This window comes from Coenobita brevimanus, chromosome 28 (genome assembly GCF_032717465.1).
Source record: "Coenobita brevimanus isolate Jiangsu-jjx chromosome 28, ASM3271746v2, whole genome shotgun sequence".
Lineage (NCBI taxonomy): Eukaryota > Metazoa > Arthropoda > Malacostraca > Decapoda > Coenobitidae > Coenobita > Coenobita brevimanus.
In genome coordinates, this window is record NC_136981.1 from 15,224,538 (window position 1) to 15,244,052 (window position 19,515).

At 43.4% G+C, this 19,515-nt stretch overlaps 1 protein-coding gene across 1 annotated transcript in view; it reads left to right on the forward strand.

Moving 5' to 3' along the window:
• The window catches only part of LOC145394745 (glutamate receptor 1-like), a 206,702-nt gene that overhangs the window by 71,700 nt on the left and 115,487 nt on the right, over positions 1-19,515 (forward strand). Inside the window, exons 2-3 of the mRNA XM_080268524.1 lie at positions 791-891; positions 17,677-17,770. Coding sequence (XP_080124650.1) covers positions 791-891; positions 17,677-17,770 — 195 coding nt within the window. The remainder of the gene's footprint in view (positions 1-790; positions 892-17,676; positions 17,771-19,515) is intronic.

Consider the following 19,515-nt stretch of genomic DNA (forward strand, 5'->3'; position numbering starts at 1 on the left):
CCGAGGATGCATCGACGAGCTCCTCGGCATTGGAGGAGGTCGATAAGTCCTCCCCTCCTCAGGCAGAGGAGGGCAGTCCATCTCAGCCTCCTATCATGGACCTCAGAAATCAGTTAGACGTGTTCTCCTACCACCACCTACACTTGCTGCCCATACCCAGTTGTACCCACTAGGAGTTTCGACCTACTCCACCTCGTACGATCTTCTCCGGAAGGCCGACCTGGGTGAGGGGATTCCACCTTGTCTGTCAGGGAGGAGGAGGTGCATCTAGCTGATTTTCGAGCTTTCTGTATCATGCTGCCTTCACGCTTAGCCCCCTAGACTGGCCGTGTTGTGCAATGCACAAGGTTTTTTACCCTGATTTTGCTCCTATATGATTATTTGGCCTAATGTCCATCACAGTGGGTGATGGCCATAATGCCATTAAAAAAATAATAATAAGTACTCTTACCCTTCCCCCTCACTTGTTTTTAGAGCCTTAGACTGTGTGTGTGTGTGTGTGTGTGTGTGTTCACTTACATAATATTGTGATCTATTTTAGTGTTTTCACTTGAATATTTTTTCTTTTAGGTCACTGATGATGGCAATTTAATGTCGAAACGTTTGAAATAAAGATGCTGTTCACGTTTATGCTCGTTGTCCTCTTCCTTCTCATTATCAAACATTTATTTACCTTTGTTTCTATTCGAATAATATGTTTATCAATAAAGTAACCACTAATCATTTTTCTTATCTTTTCAGTCGTTTACCTGTTTATTTAAATATCATTTTCTTTGTGTGATCATTTCAGTGGCCGGGAATGCTTCATGTCCGACGTAGTGGCGAAGGTCTTACAGTCCACGGACCAGTCGCCGACCTTATAGCCATCATTATTGCTCAGCTGGGGAGCTGGTACTGTATACACACACACACACACACACACACACACACACACACATACACATACACACACAAAGCAATTGTAATAGTACTGAAATTGGTATTCAGTTCATAAGTCAGTTACTATCTTTTATTTTATTAATTTCTTCATTATATCATTTTAAAGCAAGGAGAAGGGAACTCAAGGCAAGATCCGGCAAGGTTGTTCTTTCCAAGAAAACACAAAATAATAGAAAGACAAACCTAAGATCCATTCTTCTCCAGATAGCCTACCTGGGCCCAATCTGTTTAAAAGTCTGGAGGTCATAGGCGGTAGGAACTACATAGGGAGACAGTTCCTGATTTGACATGTTGTATGTTGGATACGTGAAGGATTAGGAGTAGCGGTTCTCTTGCATTGGAGAGTTCGACAAAAAAGGGATAATAGTTTGCTGATACCAAGCAGAGAGTTCAGAGGAGCAGTGACCACAGAAGTATCAACAGAAATGAAATAAAGTTGCAACAGTGAAGCAGAAAGACAGAGCTTCAAGGAAGCCGGTAAGAGAAGGAAAGTTAATGAGACGAAAAGCCTTTGCTTCCACCTTGCTGAGTAGACCTATATGCGGGGAGCCTTCCCACACTTGAGAGTTGTACTCAACACAGGGGCAAATAAAACCACTGTATAAAGTCAACAACAACTATGCAGTGTAGAGAAGGCACGGAGTCGACTTAGCACTCGTAATCTCGTGGAAGCAGATTTTGCAAGAGAGGTCATGAGCTTTCCAAGACAAATACCAAAAGAATGAAACCCGAGGTATGTTCAGAGATGATGCAGGATTGAGTTGGATATTGCTGAGAATTTGAGGATATTCCTGTGGCAGATTTGTACAGGTCGAAAGATGTAAGAAGTGCGTTTTTGATGTATTAAAAACAAGATTACTTTTATGCCAATCAGAGATAAACAGCCAAGTCAGACATTAGGTTTGCCATAGCCTCATCCCTGGTAGACATTAGGTGTACCGTAGCCTCATCCCTTGTTTGTTGAAGTAACTGCTAAGATGGACGCTGCAAGAAGCAGATGGAATGATGAAGATTGGAGTCATCAGTGTATGAATGGACAGAGTTAGATGTACTTATACAGCTTAGAAGGTCGTTGATGAATAGAAGGAAGCGAGTTAGTGATTGGACAGAACCCTGAGGAACACCATTACTGATAGCTCTAGGAGAAGAACAGTGGCCCTTAACAACAGCAGGTATAGAATGACCAGAAACGAAGGTAGTGATGAAGGCACTGATGTAAGGATAGAAACCGTAAGAGGGCAGCTTGGAAATTAGAGATTTATGTCAGACTAGATCAAAAGCCTTTGAGATGTCAAGTGCAATGGCAAAGCTTTCGCCAAAGACCCAAAAGGAAGATGGCCAGGAGTCTGAAAGGTAGGTGTGAAGATCGCCAGTGGTGCCTCCCTAGTGGAACCTATGCTGACGATCGGAAAGTTGGCTACGATAGGAAATGTGCTTAAACTTTTTTTTTTTTTTTTTTTATGAGTACATTGATTCAAAAACTTTAAAGATACAGGATGGTAAAGCCACTGGGAGAAAGTTATACCACTGGGCATGGTCACCCTTCTTTGGGACAGGCTGAACGAGAGCAAACTTCCAGCAAGAAGGAGAAGCACAAGTTGACAGACAAAGACTAAAGAGGTTACCCACACTTGGGTGTAAATACAGAAGTACAGTTCCTGAGGACAACAGGAGGGACGCCAACAGACCCATATGCGTTGTTAGTACTGAGGCGAGTGATGGCAGAAAACACATCAATTGAAAGAATTTTAATGTTAGCCATGAGGAAGTCCGAGGTTGGGGAAAGGATGGGGGAACAGTATTGTAACCGACTAAGGTGGAATTGGTGGAGAAAGTCTGAGCGAATAATTCTGCTTTATCGGTAGAATAAACAGTTACAGAACCATCTGTACGAAACAGAGGAGGGATGGATGATGAAATAAAGTTGTTAGATCGGTTTCTGGCAAGGTGCCAGAAGGAGCGGGAAGAGTTTGAGTCAGAGAGTTTAGAGCATTTAGTATGAATGAAATAATTTTTAGCAAAGTTAAGGACAGACTTAGCACAGTTCCGGGCAGAGACATAAAAGGGATGAGATTCAGAGGTTTGATGGTTTTGGTTCCTTTTGTAAGCCTTCTCCTTCTTGTGGGCAGTATTAGACAAAGCATAATCAAACCATGTTTTTCTTGTATTAGTCACAGGAAAAGACAAAGGAATGTATGCTTCCATGCTCGAAAGAATAACCTCCATAACGCACAAGGCACACTCAGATGGTTCTCAGTCATGGAAGCAACAATCATTCCACGGAAAATCAAAGAAGTACTGCCAGAGGGCTTCCCAATCAGTAGTTCTAAAGTGCCACAGTCACCGCTTCTTAGTAGGGTCCATAGGCTTTCCTGGAGCGATGGGGGCAAGTTAAGGTGGTAAAGTTATAAATGGGGGAGCCCAGTGGAGGGAAAAGATTAACAGCATAAGCAAAAGGATCCGTCGTAAGGAAAAGGTCAAGTATGTTGGAATTTTCTTCAAGGGAGTCAGTGATATGGGTAGGCTACTGTACAAGCTGCTCCAGGTCATCAAGGACAGAATAGATGTGGACTTGTTCACAAGGCAGATCAGTGAAAGGAAAGGAGAGTGTTCAAGCTGTCGATGGCCCCTTTTACGTCACTTGCAGGTAAAGGCAAAGTCTTGTAGTAGTTTTCTGACAATATATTAAACACCGTCTTGAATCAATATACAGCGATACCGAACAACTGCATGTCCATCCCCAGACCCGTTTGGACAGCTACTGATCGCCGGTTCCCACCGGCTAGAGAGAGAGAGAGGCGGTGCGACTACGGAAGTCGTGACTCATAGCTCGTAGACTTAACACTGAGCGGGCGTTGACGCCCTACTTGGATCCTACTTACAACTACTTACATACTATATTTACATACAATATAATATCTACAAAAAGGTTACAAACAATTTTCCCCCTCATCAAAAAGTGTGTCTCCTGACACAGTGGTGGGGCATCAAGTCATAATATGGCAAGAATACAAGTGGTCTGAATATAGAGTGAACCGGGACTACATGGGAGTGCAATAATAAATGAGATATTGCTACATAATTCACAAAGCTGGATGTAAGAAAGGATTAATATATTTACAGTACATGGCCATGTTGAAAAAATAGCATAAACATATAGGTTTGGTCAATTTACAAATATATATATAAAATCACAAAATGAGTTTTACTCAGAACTACCATTTTCCAGGTCTTTTGGTTGTCGCACTAACCTTGTTGCTCCACGGATCTCATGCAACCTGTTGTTCATTCGCTTGACACAACAATACAGGATACAAACAACTGCAATAAAACTTAGAAAACATAAGACAACCGGAGGAAATACAAAGACTGGATGTGACCAGGAGCGGTTAAAAGCTGAAGAGAACTGGTTCATAATGAAATTAGAATTGTTTAGATAGTTCAACATACGTAGGTTCTCTGATGTGATAGAAAGATTGTCTGTTGGTAGATGAAAGGTAGTATTAATAGGTTTGAAGATGTCATGCTTGTGGGAGCGGAGTGCGAAGTGATAATGTGTGGCATGGGCTATTATAGACTCAGACTTTACTGTACAGTAATCAGGGGCCTTATATAAACCAATCGCTGATAGTGAACGGACAGGGGTCCCTGGACAAATAAGACTGACTGGAGTTGAGACACTAAAGAAGAAGTAGCGAATGCGATTTAGACAAACATGGTGTACCTGGCTTTTGGGAGCCGGAACAAAGGTACAGACAGGTTGTACTGAGAAGTTACGGACTAAGGCAGATTCGCAAGGAGCAACGCTGCCAGGAAAAATTGTTAGGAGGTACGCAGCACAAACACGAGAGTTGGGTGTGAGAAGGCACATCTACCGAGGTCACTTGAGGAGAAGAAGGCAATATAGAAATGATCATGGGAGAGAAGAAAGTACTCTGAAGAGACAGAGGCTTGTACTAGGGAGTTATTGTACCAGAAGGGAAAAGGAATGATGTGAAAGAGATCGAGTATGATGGAGGAACGAAGAGGAATATGAACAATTATATCTTTAGTAAGGAATGTGGCTTCTAGTATTGGGTAGTAGTGTTCTAAAGAGGAAAATGGAATCATAGGAGACAAGCCGAATGTTGAGTGAGCCCATTCCAAAGTAGAACGAAGGTCAGAGAGAGATACTAAATCTAGAGTCACACGACTATCAACAGCATTGACTAAAATACGAATTACGCTTGTAACTTGGGAGACAAGAGAGTCCAGAGAAACCTGCAAATTATCAACACGTAATTTAACATACATCAACTCTGGAATAATATTAGTCTGTGATATTTCACGCTTAAGAACAATCGTAAAATTATTTAAAGTATTAGTAACATCATGTAGATGGTGACTCATCTGTTGCATCACAAAATGTTCAATACGTAACACTTTGTTTTGGGACTCGAGATCGTTGGATAACCAGAAAGTTCACGGTTAGTCGCAACACCAAATAATCCACTGAGGATTTCTCCTCCAAGGTCAAAAAGTCCGCGTTTCACTCGTGAGCGACCCACAGGCGTTTGGTGAGGGAAGGAATCTTGAAGATGGTTGAACTGATAACGAATATAATCTAATTTCCAGCAGATGGGTAGGCAGAGTGGGTACAAAAATGTGTCACTGGGATGTCGATTTCTAATTTCTGACAAGAGTCCCTGCAGGTCGTCTAGCTGACGTGCAAAGTCAGGCAGGGCGATGGCCACGGCGGCCAGTGGCTCTAGGTCATATCGCAAATAGACTATGTCTCTGACGATCATTACCTCGCCTCCTGCGCCAACCAAGGCCCCGGGCCATACGGCACAATCGTCCTCACCTGATCCAGACCCAACCAGAGTCAGCACTGTCAGCACGTAGACCCACAGCATCTTTCCTATAAAATGAGGTGATCTTAGAGGTGATGTTGATACAGATGTTAACGACAGTATGAGATGATAACGTTATTCAAGACACTTAGTGGCAGAACGCAATTTGGCACGATAGGCATTAACAGTAGGGGAAAGCTGAATAGTAATGTCAGAAGGAAGGTTTAGAGAAGAGGAAGAAGGCTGAGTGGGAGTTTGTTGTGGGGATGTGGTCTCTCTTAGTGGTTCCTCCAAGACTATGCGTTTTGATGCACGTTTGAGATGATCTACATGCACCCATGTTGTCTCTGCCTCGTGCGATCTCTTAATTCGAATTTATTACCTTTACGAGATATGACACGGAAGGGACCCAAGAATTTACTGTTTAGTTTTGATTCTCTGTCATGATCTAGGGCAAAAACTAAGTCACCTACTTGGATGGCAACATCTGTGGCAGCGGTATGTTGGTTACGTACCATCTCTTCATTTGTAAGGGCCAGATTATCCTTAACATATTTATGAATTTTCTGGAAGTTGGATAGGTTTACTCGCACATAGTTATCGTAGTCGTAGATTGGATCAGGTTTCGATTGCGACAGTGAATAAGGTAGTCTTTTGTCAAAGCCATATATGATGAATGGTGTTTCTCCAATTGACTTATAGATGGATGAATTAATTGAAGCAGCTACCTGTGGAATCCATTCATCCCAGGTGGAAGTCTGATCTCCCACTTTGTGATGCAGACTCTCCAATATCTTTCTATTCTGGCGCTCTACTAGGCCATTCGAGGCTGGATGATGGGCCACTATATTGCATTTCTTAATTCCGTATCGAAGACAAACTTCTTCCAGAACTGAATTATTGAACTCTGACCCGTTATCAGTTAAAATTACTTCTGGTGTTGTGAAAGGGCAAATAACTGAATTAATAAAGGCATGTGCTACTGCGTTAGCAGACTTTTCACGCAATGGAACCAAGATAACAAATCTAGAGAAATGATCGACTGTCACTAACAGATAAACGAAGCCAGATTCTGTACGAGGCAGCTTCAGAAGATCGAGAGAGATAGTTTGCCAAGGTTTAGATGATACTGGGTACTGCAATTTAGGAGCAGGTTGACTGGTTGTCCCCTTGTGACGGGCACATGATAAACATGCATCGCAGTGCGCTTCTATATCCTTTCGCATAGTGGGCCAATAATATGACAGACGTGTTTGCCGTAAGCTTCTGTCTTTGCCAGGGCGTGATGCATGAGGGGCGTCGTGGATTAAATGAAGGGCAGCAGGAATTAAGTCTGTTGGAATGACTAGTTGTTTAACTTCTAGGAAATATATGACCTGTGACCATACGGGGTCCTCACGCTGGAACCTATGTAGTGTGTCATAATTGAACGCTAAGTTTACGTCGCAACCAGTTGAGACTGTGGCAACATGCCGCGAGAGGGCATCGGCTACGACATTGGATTTTCCAGGAACGTATTCAAATGTCGGATTATAGTCAGCCACAGTGACTGCCCAACGTGCAAGTTGACCGGTAAGGTTACGTCCCCGAAACAAGTCACATAAGGGAAGATGGTCGATTTGGATGTGAACAGGATATCCGTAGATGATGTCGTGGAAATGTTTTAGGGACCAGACCACGGCAAGGGCTTCCCAGTGAGTTACACTGTAATTCTTTTCCGCTGAGTTTAGCACACGGCTAGCATAGGCAATGACACGTTTCTTTCCTTCGGAGTCATATTGCATGAGAACGGTACCTAGGCCTACTCCAGAAGCATCAGTACAGAGAAGAAATGGTTTAGAATAATCAGGGAATGCCAGAACTGGTGATTGTGCTAGAGCAGTTTTCAGTGTTGTGAATGCGGTTGCCTGTTCATCAGCTCACACAAAAGGCGCATCCTTCTTTAGCAATTTTGTTAATGGCGCGGCTATCTGGGTGTACCCTCTTATGAACCTTATATAATACCCACTGAGACCGAGGAAACTGCGTACAGCATTGGTGTTAGTTGGAGTTGGGAAATTCGTCACGGCTCTAACCTTGTCATCTGATGTGTGAATTCCGTGAGCGTCAACAACATGTCCTAGGAATTGGAGTTTCTTACATAAAAAGTCACACTTTGATAGTTTGACCTTAAGTCCAGCTTGTTTGAGTCTAGTGAATACTTCGGCTAACTTTTCTAAGTGTTCCTCCACGAGTGACTAGCGATTATGACATCATCTAGATAAGCAAACACTGAGTGACCTATCATGCCAGCGAAACTGTATGAATTAGTCGCATGAACGCTGAAGGTGCATTTCTCAAACCGAATGGAAGTCTATGGAATTGGTAATGACCGGATGGAGTACTGAAGGCAGTGATAGGATGAGATGATTCTTCCATCTCGACTTGCCAGTAATCACTTAAAAGATCGAAGGAGGAAAAAACACATTTGTTTTCGCCTAAGGATTCCAGCAAATTAGTGAGTACAGGAATTGGAAATCTGTCCAGGACAGTCAGTGCATTCACGCGTCTGTAATCTATGACTGGTCGTAACTCACCACCTTTTTTTGGAACCAGAAATAGTGGGCTGTTCCACGGGCTATCAGAGTGTTCAATGACCTCATTATCCAACATGTCCTGAATAAGATGATCGGCTTGTTGACGTTGGCTATGTGGTAAACAGTAGGCAGGTATATATACTGGCTGAGCACCTGGCTGTAATGTAATATTATACTTTACCAAATTTGTCTTGCCCATATTCTCACCGGGTAGGGCTACTACTTCGCGATAGTCTTGCAAGAGATTAATTAATTGATGTCGGTGTTCCAGGAAATCACTTTGTTTCACATGAGATTCAAGATTAGATGGAATACTGGTGGACTGAGCAACTGAGCACACATCAGCAACAGGGTATGGGAAATCCTGGCACACACGTACAGCCGCTGGGTATACCAAGAAATCGCCAATCTGAGTTCCCGTTCGTAAGGTGTAAGCGGCGTTTGTTGTGTTTGCAGTATACAAGTAGCATAAACCATCCTCCAGCACCGTACACAACGCCGACTCATAAGCTAAGCCATTCATACAACACGTCTCAGGTAAGGTTAGTGCATCCACTCCTGCTTTCGCACCCACAACACGAACAGAGACTTTGGTAAACTTGTGCGGTAACAAAATTGTGCACTGATTTGTTACTGCACATCTTATCTCTGCATGTTGTAAAACATCAATCATACTATCTGAGGTAGTTAAATGAGACGTGTCCGAGTCGGCGAGTGTGCCACTGTCAGAGGGGTTGATACGATCTATAATTGAATACTCAGAGGATGTAGTACTAGATGGTAGTGCACCTGGCTGTTCAGGTAACGGCGTGTGTATTTGGTTACTCTTGACTACTTTTGGAATCATGTGAGACTTAATAACTGAGTCGTTTTGGGAAAGTACCAGACGTGGATATTCCATACTAGATATTGGGAAACCATTGACATGTACACAACGAGAAGCAGGGAGGAGAGCAATGGCTTCTTGGGCCATTGTCGAAAAGCCAATGAGAGTGTCCGCTGGATACCTAAGATCATTAGTGACATGAAACTCTACGTCAAAGGGTCTTAAGGCTTTGTCAAGTTGTACTTCTAGTGTGATCTTTCTTTTGACCTGAAATTCTGAGCCATCCACACCGCATAGGCGAATGTCAGGTGGTTCGAGGAGCCCAACTCTTTTAGTTATTTTCCTAATGTTGTTTAAAGAGGTATCTGAGATTAGATTTACCATAGATCCGCTGTCCATAAAGAAAGAGCTTTGTACCCCTTCACTCCATCCTAGAATGACTAAGCCTGAAGATGTTATAGGTCCTACCTGACGAATGGGGAGTTGATTTTCTGTTACCTTATTTTCAGACACCGGCGGATCTTCTACTGTTAGGTTATATTTCTCTGATCCAAGCACTTGTCTTCCCCCGACTGACGGCTCTTAAGGTAATGGCACTCGTCCGCGGAGTGAGTTGTGCTATTCTTATGGTACTTGCAAGTTAGACGTTGGGACCGTGAAGGTGCGCGAGGGCGTTCCCGTGAGCGAAAACGTCTTTCTTTGTATGCACAGCTAGACTCTCTATGACCTACATTACCGCAGTGCCAGCACGGAATTGAGAATTGTTTGCTTCGTCGCAGAGTTGAATTGTCACGACCGCTAGAAGGTGAACGATATTGTGAGTGAGACTGATTACTAGGTTTGGTTCTTGTAGTTGGCCGTGAACGACAGGAATCAGATGAAGTGATGCTAGTGTGTAGTACTCTCGGAGTACCACCTGCAGAGGGAGAGGGTGAACTGTAAGAATCGACCTGGCGAGTGAAGTCTGTTCCTGACCTTTCGACGATTGTTTTACCTACATCCATTATTTTGTTTCCTGGTTTAAAGCCAACTTGTAGTGCTATTTGTTTTTGGGAGTCCGAAAGCCAATTGAGAAATCTAAAGTAACCGAACAAGTCTGCAAAATTATTTAACCCGTCATGTCCCGAGGCTTTCCGCACCTATAACATCCCCCAGTCCCGAGCCTTTTTGGAAAAAATTTTTTTCTGCTAAAACTTCCGCTTAGGTCGAGAAACGAAGGAAAATCATAAAGAAAGTGGTCCCTGCGGTCTATAAGTGGTCTGCACAGGTGCGGTTTCCCCCCGCAGGTATCGTATTCTGTAATGGGCTGGATATGCGTTTACGTTTTCTATGGTAAGGAATAATGGGAGAAACAACACACAACGCCTCTACATTTATTGAATTTGAACTAATAAACAATAACAGTAACAATATAATGGATTTCAGACACATATATATGAAAAATAAGCATTGCACCATCGCGTGAGCATAGCGAGTTTGGTCCGAGTCGTAACATGCTATATGCTAAGTTTCTGGTATGAGTCAACCTATCATTTTTTCTACTTGTATACTTCTGTTTCAATGACAATTTACCAATTACAACTGTTTGTAAGTGTTTTCAGATGTTTTCATTCATTATGATGACATGCAGCATAAGTTTAGCGCACATCAGCTTAGTAAGCGCACTCGCTATGACTCGTATTTCAACATACCAAATTGTTTTATCACTTTCCAATTATTTTCCCCTTTACATAGAACCTTTCCTCCAGACTGTAAAGGTTTTCAATTATTTTCATTCATTACGAGGGCATTTAGCGATATGCTAGCGCATATTCACGTAGCAACCACGATCTCAAACACTCGTGTTTCATCATCTAATTTATTTATTCACTCCAATTATATTTTCCCACTTACATTACACACGTTTACACCCCTAGAATGCACTGTACATACTTACTGCCATTATTTATTCAAGTGAGCGTGAGAATATCCCCTGAAAATACCCTCGCAAGGAATGTTTCGTCATACATAATACTCACACACTTATATACTAATTCACTCACACACTTATATACTAATTCACTCACACACATATATACTAATTATTCACTTTATCACTTGCTGACTTTTATTTTGACTAATACGTGCCTTATTCATTCGATTGAGCGTCAGGAAATCTCATCTTTATACACACGCTATGAATATTTGACTTAGAATATACATCATCATATACAATAATTTGAACTTATATTATACCCGTAAGAATGTCACATAATAATAATTATATAATAACGGGCCGTATTTATTGCACTGAGCGACAGAATATCGCATCATACAACCCTCTCTATGTAAGTTTCAACTTAGGGCAGATTTATATACTTACACCCAATGTTTTCACTTATGTTCTACCCGTAGGCACTTTATACTAATATTTGGAGATCCACATGACTGATAATTTCACTGAGCGTCTGTCTGTCGCATTTACCTCATAATTTCAGCGTCCTTTCGCATTCACACCATGCTAAAATTGCATCAACGTGTGATATTCACTAAAACATGGGTGAATACACAGACCCACGTCACACTGCACGCACTCATAGCGGGTGTCCTTCCTCTGTGTCGTGAGTCTCACCTGGGAATTACTGCACACGTGACACCTGCGCTGGGGCCTAGGTCTGTTGGGCTGGGGAGGGATAGGAGTGGGGAAATGGCGGCCTGATATTCTCTGGGGAGTCTGGGTAATAGGGGCAGTGCGGGGGCGCTGTTGGGGCCTTTCAACAGCATACTTAGCAAAGATTTCTCTTGTGAGCTCCCTCACAAACCCTTCAAATGTTTCCTGAACTCCTGTGGTCATGGCGTGAAGGTGGTGGCAATTCAGAGCAGTGATATCTAGTAAGTGAAAGAACAGTTTCTTATACCACTTCATCGTTGTCCTGGCACACTCTACCGTCGATATCATGGAGTCAGACTGGTCCACGAGGCGCATGTTTATATTGTAATCCATTACACACTCAGGTTTCCAAACACGACGCCTGCTCTCGCTATGGTAATCTACAGAATCAGTACGGTGCATCAAGGGGCGGTGAACCGTGGACAAGAGGCTTACTTCTCTGTTGTGGTTCCACATTGTTGCAAGGATGTTGTTGGCTTTGAAGAAGACAACCTCACTCCTTGCAAGTTTCCGCCCTACCTTGACCATGTGACGCCGGTTCACCTTCACGGTTCCACAGACTCCCGTTTCATGTGTGTGAAGATAACGAGCGAGAAGAGGGCTAGTGTACCAGTTGTCGAGGTAGAGAACGTGACCGCGATGAAGGTAGTCTTGTATCATCGTCTTTACCACTGCTCCCGAAAGTCCTATACTTCGATCTTCTATTATGTCTGTCTGTGCACCGGTGTACAAGACTATGTCTTGCACGTATCCAGTCCTACAGTCACACATAACAAAGATCTTGAACCCAAAACGGTGCCTTTTGCTGGGTATATACTGTCTGAATGAAATATTGCCTCTCCACAACACGAGACTCTCGTCTATGACGAGATCTCTATAGGGATAGAATGAGGATCGAAAGGTTTGCCTGAGGTGATCAAAGACCAACCGAATTCGCCTCATTTTGTCAGTGTTGTTTGCATTTGCAGGGTCATGAGCATTATAAAAATGGAGGTGACTTAGAATTTGTTGAAACCGATTACGGCTCATCACTTGACCAAATATGGGGGTAAACATAACAGGGTCCCTAGTCCAGTAAGCAGGAATTCTATTCTTTCTTATAATACCCAAATACAAGGGCAAAAAATAAGAACATTTCTGGAAGGGAGACAGGGTAATCATAGATCATAGAATGCCTACTCCTTGTTCCCAATCTTTCACTTTCTAGGCGCTGGGTGCTTGCAAACAGGTTTGTTTGATAAACGATCTGATCTACGAGTGCCTCACTGAAAAACAGGTGGAAAAAATCCAACCTGGTGGAATTACTGTGAATACCTGGTGCAATGCAGCCAGATCGCCTTTGCTCAGTGAAGGGGTGAATGAGGGGAGAAAAATCACTCCCATCCTCCCAATCCCACGACACAAATCCCTCGTCCCCATCACCGCCTTCGTCTGGGTGGGGAGGAGATCCTGGTTGGGGAGGTGGGGGAGAAGGAGTGCGGAGGGCTTCCCCACTGTCACTCCTCTTCCCTCTGCCTTTACCCTTTCCCTTTCCCTTACCCTTACGGCCTTGAGGAACATTAGGGGGCTGTGGGGATGAAATAGTTGAATATTGGGGAGCAGAAGACGTGCTGGGGAGTGGTTCCTCCCCACCTTCCCCCTCCATTACCACACCACGTGCTCTCTCACGCAACCTAGCTCGACCATGTGTTAGGGGATATTGGGGAGCATAAGACATGCTTTGGAGTGGTTCCTCCCCACCTTCCCCCTCCCTCACAACCCCACATGATAAGGAACGCACCCGCACTGGCCCACGTGATCCACTCTGCTGCCTCACACTACGTAGGGAGAGCAATGACTCACTCACATCACTCTCACTTTCCCTAATCCCAGGACTTTCCATTTCACTCCTCACTCCCTCCACTTGACTTCCTAGCTCCCCAGAATGCTAGGCCCATACCTGCTCATACGACGTGGTGTGCGCTCTGGGCCACGATGTGTTATGACCTCCCATCCATACCACATGGCAGCACGTCCCTCGGCTCCGTCCTCGTCCTCGTCCTCATCCTCGACCTCAAATTCTCCTTCCAAAGCACGCTGGGGATAGGGATAGGATATACCACGTGCCTTCTTTGCCTCCTGCCCCTCTCTAGCAGCACGGTAAGTCACGTACTGCTGCTTCCTGGGTGACAGAACTTCCTTGTCACTGCTGGTGGTTTCTTCCTCCTCTGGCTGCACATAATCTTTGTCCATCTCCTCGTCATCCAGTGGGGAATCACTGTCGCCGGTAAAGGTGTCCAGGGCGACTTGAATCTCGCTCTCTGAGAGACCTCTTTTAGCCATGTCTGAGCAGGACCGTGGCTACCAGGTGAGTGGACGAGTGGCGGGCTAGCGCGGGTCGCGCGGGGTTGCCGAGTGTCTCCGCCTGGTGGCAGGTAGGGGAAGGTCAGGCGAGGGTACGTACCGCAAATCAAGCGCGAAATTTGAAAATTGTCGCAATTATGCACATTGCAATTGCACGACGTACTGGTACGTCGCCGGGACTGGCAAATGCAAATCGTTGCAACGTACCCATACGTCGTCAGGACGGGGCGGGTTAATGTAATCATGATCTCCCCGTTGTGTTCTGTTATCCATTGAGTACCACGGAATAATTGGCGCAACTCTGAACTCGTCGCCCTCATAGTAACGGCTGCCTCAGTTACTTTTGCATGTTGGGGAGGTACCTTCATGTCTTCCTGCATTTTCTTGAGGAGATTAGTTAATCCTATAAGGGATGCAGAATTGGAATGTTGGCAACAGTATTGAATAAGCCGTTGGCTAAACGTGTCAAACGTTTGACAATCTTCGAAGTGCCCCGCACGAATAGCGGCTCCCATTAATGATCTGACATGATGGAGTCGGGTGAGAAGATATGAAGCTTTCAAGGGTTCATTTACAATCTGGCGATTATGAAGGTCGTTTTCGACCTCTCTGAGGAAATCGTAAATCGAAACAGTACTATCCTCTCCTGTAAATTTGGGTCTATTCACATCATCTAAATATATGGATTGTGGAGGTGGAGGGTTCTGAGTCGCCATCGTAAGAAGAGGGTGAGACCGCGAAGGTGAGGAAGTAGGCACGGTAGTGAACTGAGACGGTGTGTGGGAAGGAAGCGTCGTGGCGGTAGTGGTGTGTGTATATGTAGCAGTAGGGAGGGATAAAGACTGTGGAGAAGACTGAGTGGTTTCAGGAGAATCAGTTGGAGAAGATGATAGAGTATCTGGAGTTAATATATATGGATTTAGGGTAGGAGTAACTGGTGTAGTAGAAACAGGTAGGGAACTTACGGTTGGTTTGGTATAAGATCTGCCACTGCGAAGATTTACATTATCACTACATACAGCGTTATCTGTGTTACTGTCAGGTTCAATAGGTGAGAGATCTACCCTTTTAAAAAAAGACATTAACAGAGTAGGAAGTAAGCAAATAAAACTAAATGAACAAATGGATGAATAAATGAGAATAATGAATAAAAATAATTGTAATCTGTGAAGAAATGATTTATATACAATGAATATGAGTGAAAATGAATGCGTTATTTACAGCTGAGTATGAGTGGGAGAAAATGGGATGAAGTAGGAGTGAGTGAACGAAAAATTCTGACTGAATGAAAAATGAGGGACAAAAATGCAATGAATGGATGAGGTTAAATGGTGAAAATATCACAATCTATAGAGACAGCTTGGCTTCTCTGCAGAAAGGGATTAATCAGTGTGATGGAATGAGGAATTGCATGAAAATGCAGGTAGGAAATACTTTGTAGTGAGATGCGGTCTGTCCCACGGCAGAAGAAAAGCTAGGCTCTCGTCTCCTCGTGATTGGGTGGAAGTGTTTGTGACATCACTGGGTGCAGCTCTCCACTGGGCAGAACGAGAAGCTGATAGGAGCAGGAGACTGTGATGTAGCTCGGTGTGACTGGCCACGCTCCTTGGGTGACGTCGGTGTGTGTGGTGGGTGGGGAAAATGATGACGTAACGGAGTCGGGTGGTGGTTGGGGGCTGCTTCCTGGAGTGGGGTCTGGGGTGGAGTTTGTGGGGGCTGAAACTAACCGTTACAGCAGCCTGGACAGGAACACAGGCAGGCAGGCAAAGGCAGGTTGTAGGTTGATAGGAGCAGGAGCCTTGCGTGGTTCACTGGTTATGGTGGCGTGGTGATAGGTGGGGCGTTGATGTGGAGGAAATTCCCAAAATTACATCAAAACTGCCAGAACGATTCCACACCAAGACTGCAAACAGGGCTGGAGGCTAGGGCAGAGATAGGCTGTGTGTCATCGTGGGAAGAACAGCAGACAATAGCGTGGGAAGACAGACACAGCTAAACCGGCCCACAGAAGACATAATTCACTCTTATCCCACTCGCTTTCCACCAAATGTTAAAGCTGTCGATGGCCCCCTTTACGTCACTTGCAGATAAAGGCAAAGTCTTGTAGTAGTTTTCTGACAATATATCAAACACCGTCTTGAATCAATATACAGCGATACCGGACAACTGCATGTCCATCCCCAGACCCGTTTGGACAGCTACTGATCGCCAGTTCCCACTGGCTAGAGAGAGAGAGAGGCGGTGCAACTACGGAAGTCATGAATCATAGCTCGTAGACATAACACTGATCGGGCGTTGACGCCGTACTTGGATCCTACTTACAACTACTTACAAATACTTACATACTATATTTACATACTATATAATATCTACAAAAAGGTTACAAACAAGTGCCAAAGGTGGTGGTGATCATTGAAATCACCTAGAATGGAGATTTCAGAGGAAGGAGAAATTGATAGGATGTTTTCCACCCTATAAGTAAGAATGTCGAAGAATTTTTCATAGTCATTACAATTAGGGGGTAAAAATACAGCACAGATATATTAGTCAGGGAATGACAAGAAGGCCGAAGCCAGAGAGTAGAGAATGCAAAAAATTGAAGGTCAGGAACACAAGCACAAGATATGTTGTTATGTACCGTATACACAACAGCCATCTTTGGCTCTGAAGTGAGTGCAGGGAAGGGGAGGATACAGAGTCGCCTCTGGCAGCTGAGTTTCAGTAAGGATGAGAAGGTAAGGTTTAGAGGAGGAAAGGTGGTGATCTACAGAGTGAAATTTGAGGAAAGGACACAAATATTACAGATATGAACAAGAAGTGAGTCCGACAGTGGTTCCATGCATCTCTCTTGGGCGCCACCAGGAAAGGGGTGGATGGTGAAGGTTTTTATGGTCTCCCCCTCCTTCGGGAACTCCGAGGCTGGGCTCTGAGATGCTATTTTTGCTAATTTTGGAATGGAAGTGTGGTATGTATTTTGCTTGTAGTGTGATGTCAACAAATAAGGGCATTGTATGGGAGAGTATGCTAGCCTACTCTCTGTGTTACTGAAACACTGAAAAAGTTCAGCAAAGAGAGATTGTCATATGCTAGTCCCGATGGCTGATGAAATGGGAGCTCCAACTCACCCTCTCTCCTGATTTCCATCCACCTTGGAAGTAACGCTTTGTTCAGTTGGTACTATAGGCTACTGCATGTAGTGATACTGGCCAATAGTAGTATATTATATTGCACTTGTATAAAAAATAAACCTAAGATTAAGAAATAATTTTTTTAACTAAGTAAGAGTAGTACTGGAAGTAGCAACAACAACAAATCAATAACAACAAAACAATAACAGTAATAATAATAATAATAATAAGATAATGACAATGATGATGATGATGATGTTGAATAGTGTGGGAGATGGAAGAAAGCATACCCTTCCCCTTTGTCAAAAATCTCTACAGGAGTAGTAGTCGTAGCAGTAGCAGTTTTAATAATAATAATAATAATAATAATAATAATGTTCAGTCTGCAGATTGTAGCACCGGACAACCCCAATCACTTCGGCAGTCGACTTCCAAACGGTACCTGGACTGGCAATATAGGATTCGTTACTAGGAGGGTAAGTTCATTTTGTCATCAATATCACCATCACCATAATCATCATCACCATCATCATCATCATCATCAGTCCCCGCAGTGCATGAACATCCTGCAGTTAGTGACAAGTGGTGCACAATATATGAATAACCATTAATACTACTATAGCCCGTTTGTTTTAAGCTGAAAATGGTTTTTATCCCCTTTAAGCTCAGTTGATGACCAACTGTAGTCAGACTGAAGGAGGATTTAATTAGTAACCTGTGTGATGAATCCCAACCTCGTAACTAAGAACCAGATTCAGAAATGGTAAAGGAAGTTCCAAAGCACCTCTTCTTTAGTCAGTTAATCTGCCACTTACATCGTTTTAATATTGACATATTTCATCAGGAACACAGCTACGAGAGGATTATTCAAGAAGAGAATTCATGAAATCCCCAAAGCCGCTTTGAATATGACTCATCAAATACTTCATATAATCACAGATAGTATTTGGCACTCATGACGAGTCTACACGTGGTGGTGCTGCGTACCCTGGGTGGAGCAGTTAGGCTGTCCACATGAGAATCAAACATCCACATATTTCCCTGGAACTCGTTAAGGGATGGACACTGGTCCAACCGTGGTGAGGCGCTGTCTGCCACAAAGGGGCACCGGATCCTTACAAAGTGTGGCCTATGAATTGTAGTGTACCTGTAGGATAACCCTACAGAAGCAGTTGCCTACCTGTGGTCGACGGATCTGCTTGACCAGGCGGACTACGATAAACAACCGCAACAACTTAGCTTTGAATTTGTGAAAGTGGCCATTTCTCCCTAGTGAAAACAAGCTCACTTCCTCTTGTCCTTCCCGACCGTTTATGCAGGGTGTCGCACAAGATATGTGAGGAACTTTAGATTGTTCACTGGTTAATTTTGACTGAAAAAAAAACTATATCAACAAAAATAATTCTCATCCATTACGAAAATACAGTTACAATAGTATGAGGGAGATCAGTCGCTCATAGTATCACCGAAAACTGTATCATCGAAACGACGAAGACTTGACCAGTGGTGATGAACCTTTTCTTTACTTAAAATAAACCAGAGAATCACATCTTGAAGTTTCTCACAAAGCTCCCAGTACTTTCTGCAGTATATATATATATATATATATATATATATATATATATATATATATATATATATATATATATATATATATATATATATATATATATATAAGGAAACTCTGTCGTACAGTGGTAATATGTGCGTTTTCGTACATGGGAGAACCAGGGTTCGCGCCCCGCACGCACGCACGTACGCATTCACTCATGCGGACTTACGTGTACACATACATTCATATATGCACACACACACACACACACACACACATGTGCACACACACACACACACACACATGTGCACACAGAAAAGGCACAGATTCTGGGTAGGGAGGGACATGGGGGGCGTATGACCCCATATTTTCGGCAGACCAGAGAATATATATATATATATATATATATATATATATATATATATATATATATATATATATATATATATATATATATATATATATATATATATATATATATAAATGAGCCGCGTTGTTCCTTAGTTTGTTTCTTTGTTTGTCCTTGAAATACGACCAAACCAAGGGCCAGAGACCCCCAGACCCATATATTATTTGAATCGGGTGATCCAAGGATGGCGTTAAGGAGTGAAAATTCAGATCTGGGTCATATGAGGTCACCGGTTGTGTTTTCGTATTTTTGGCCCGGGC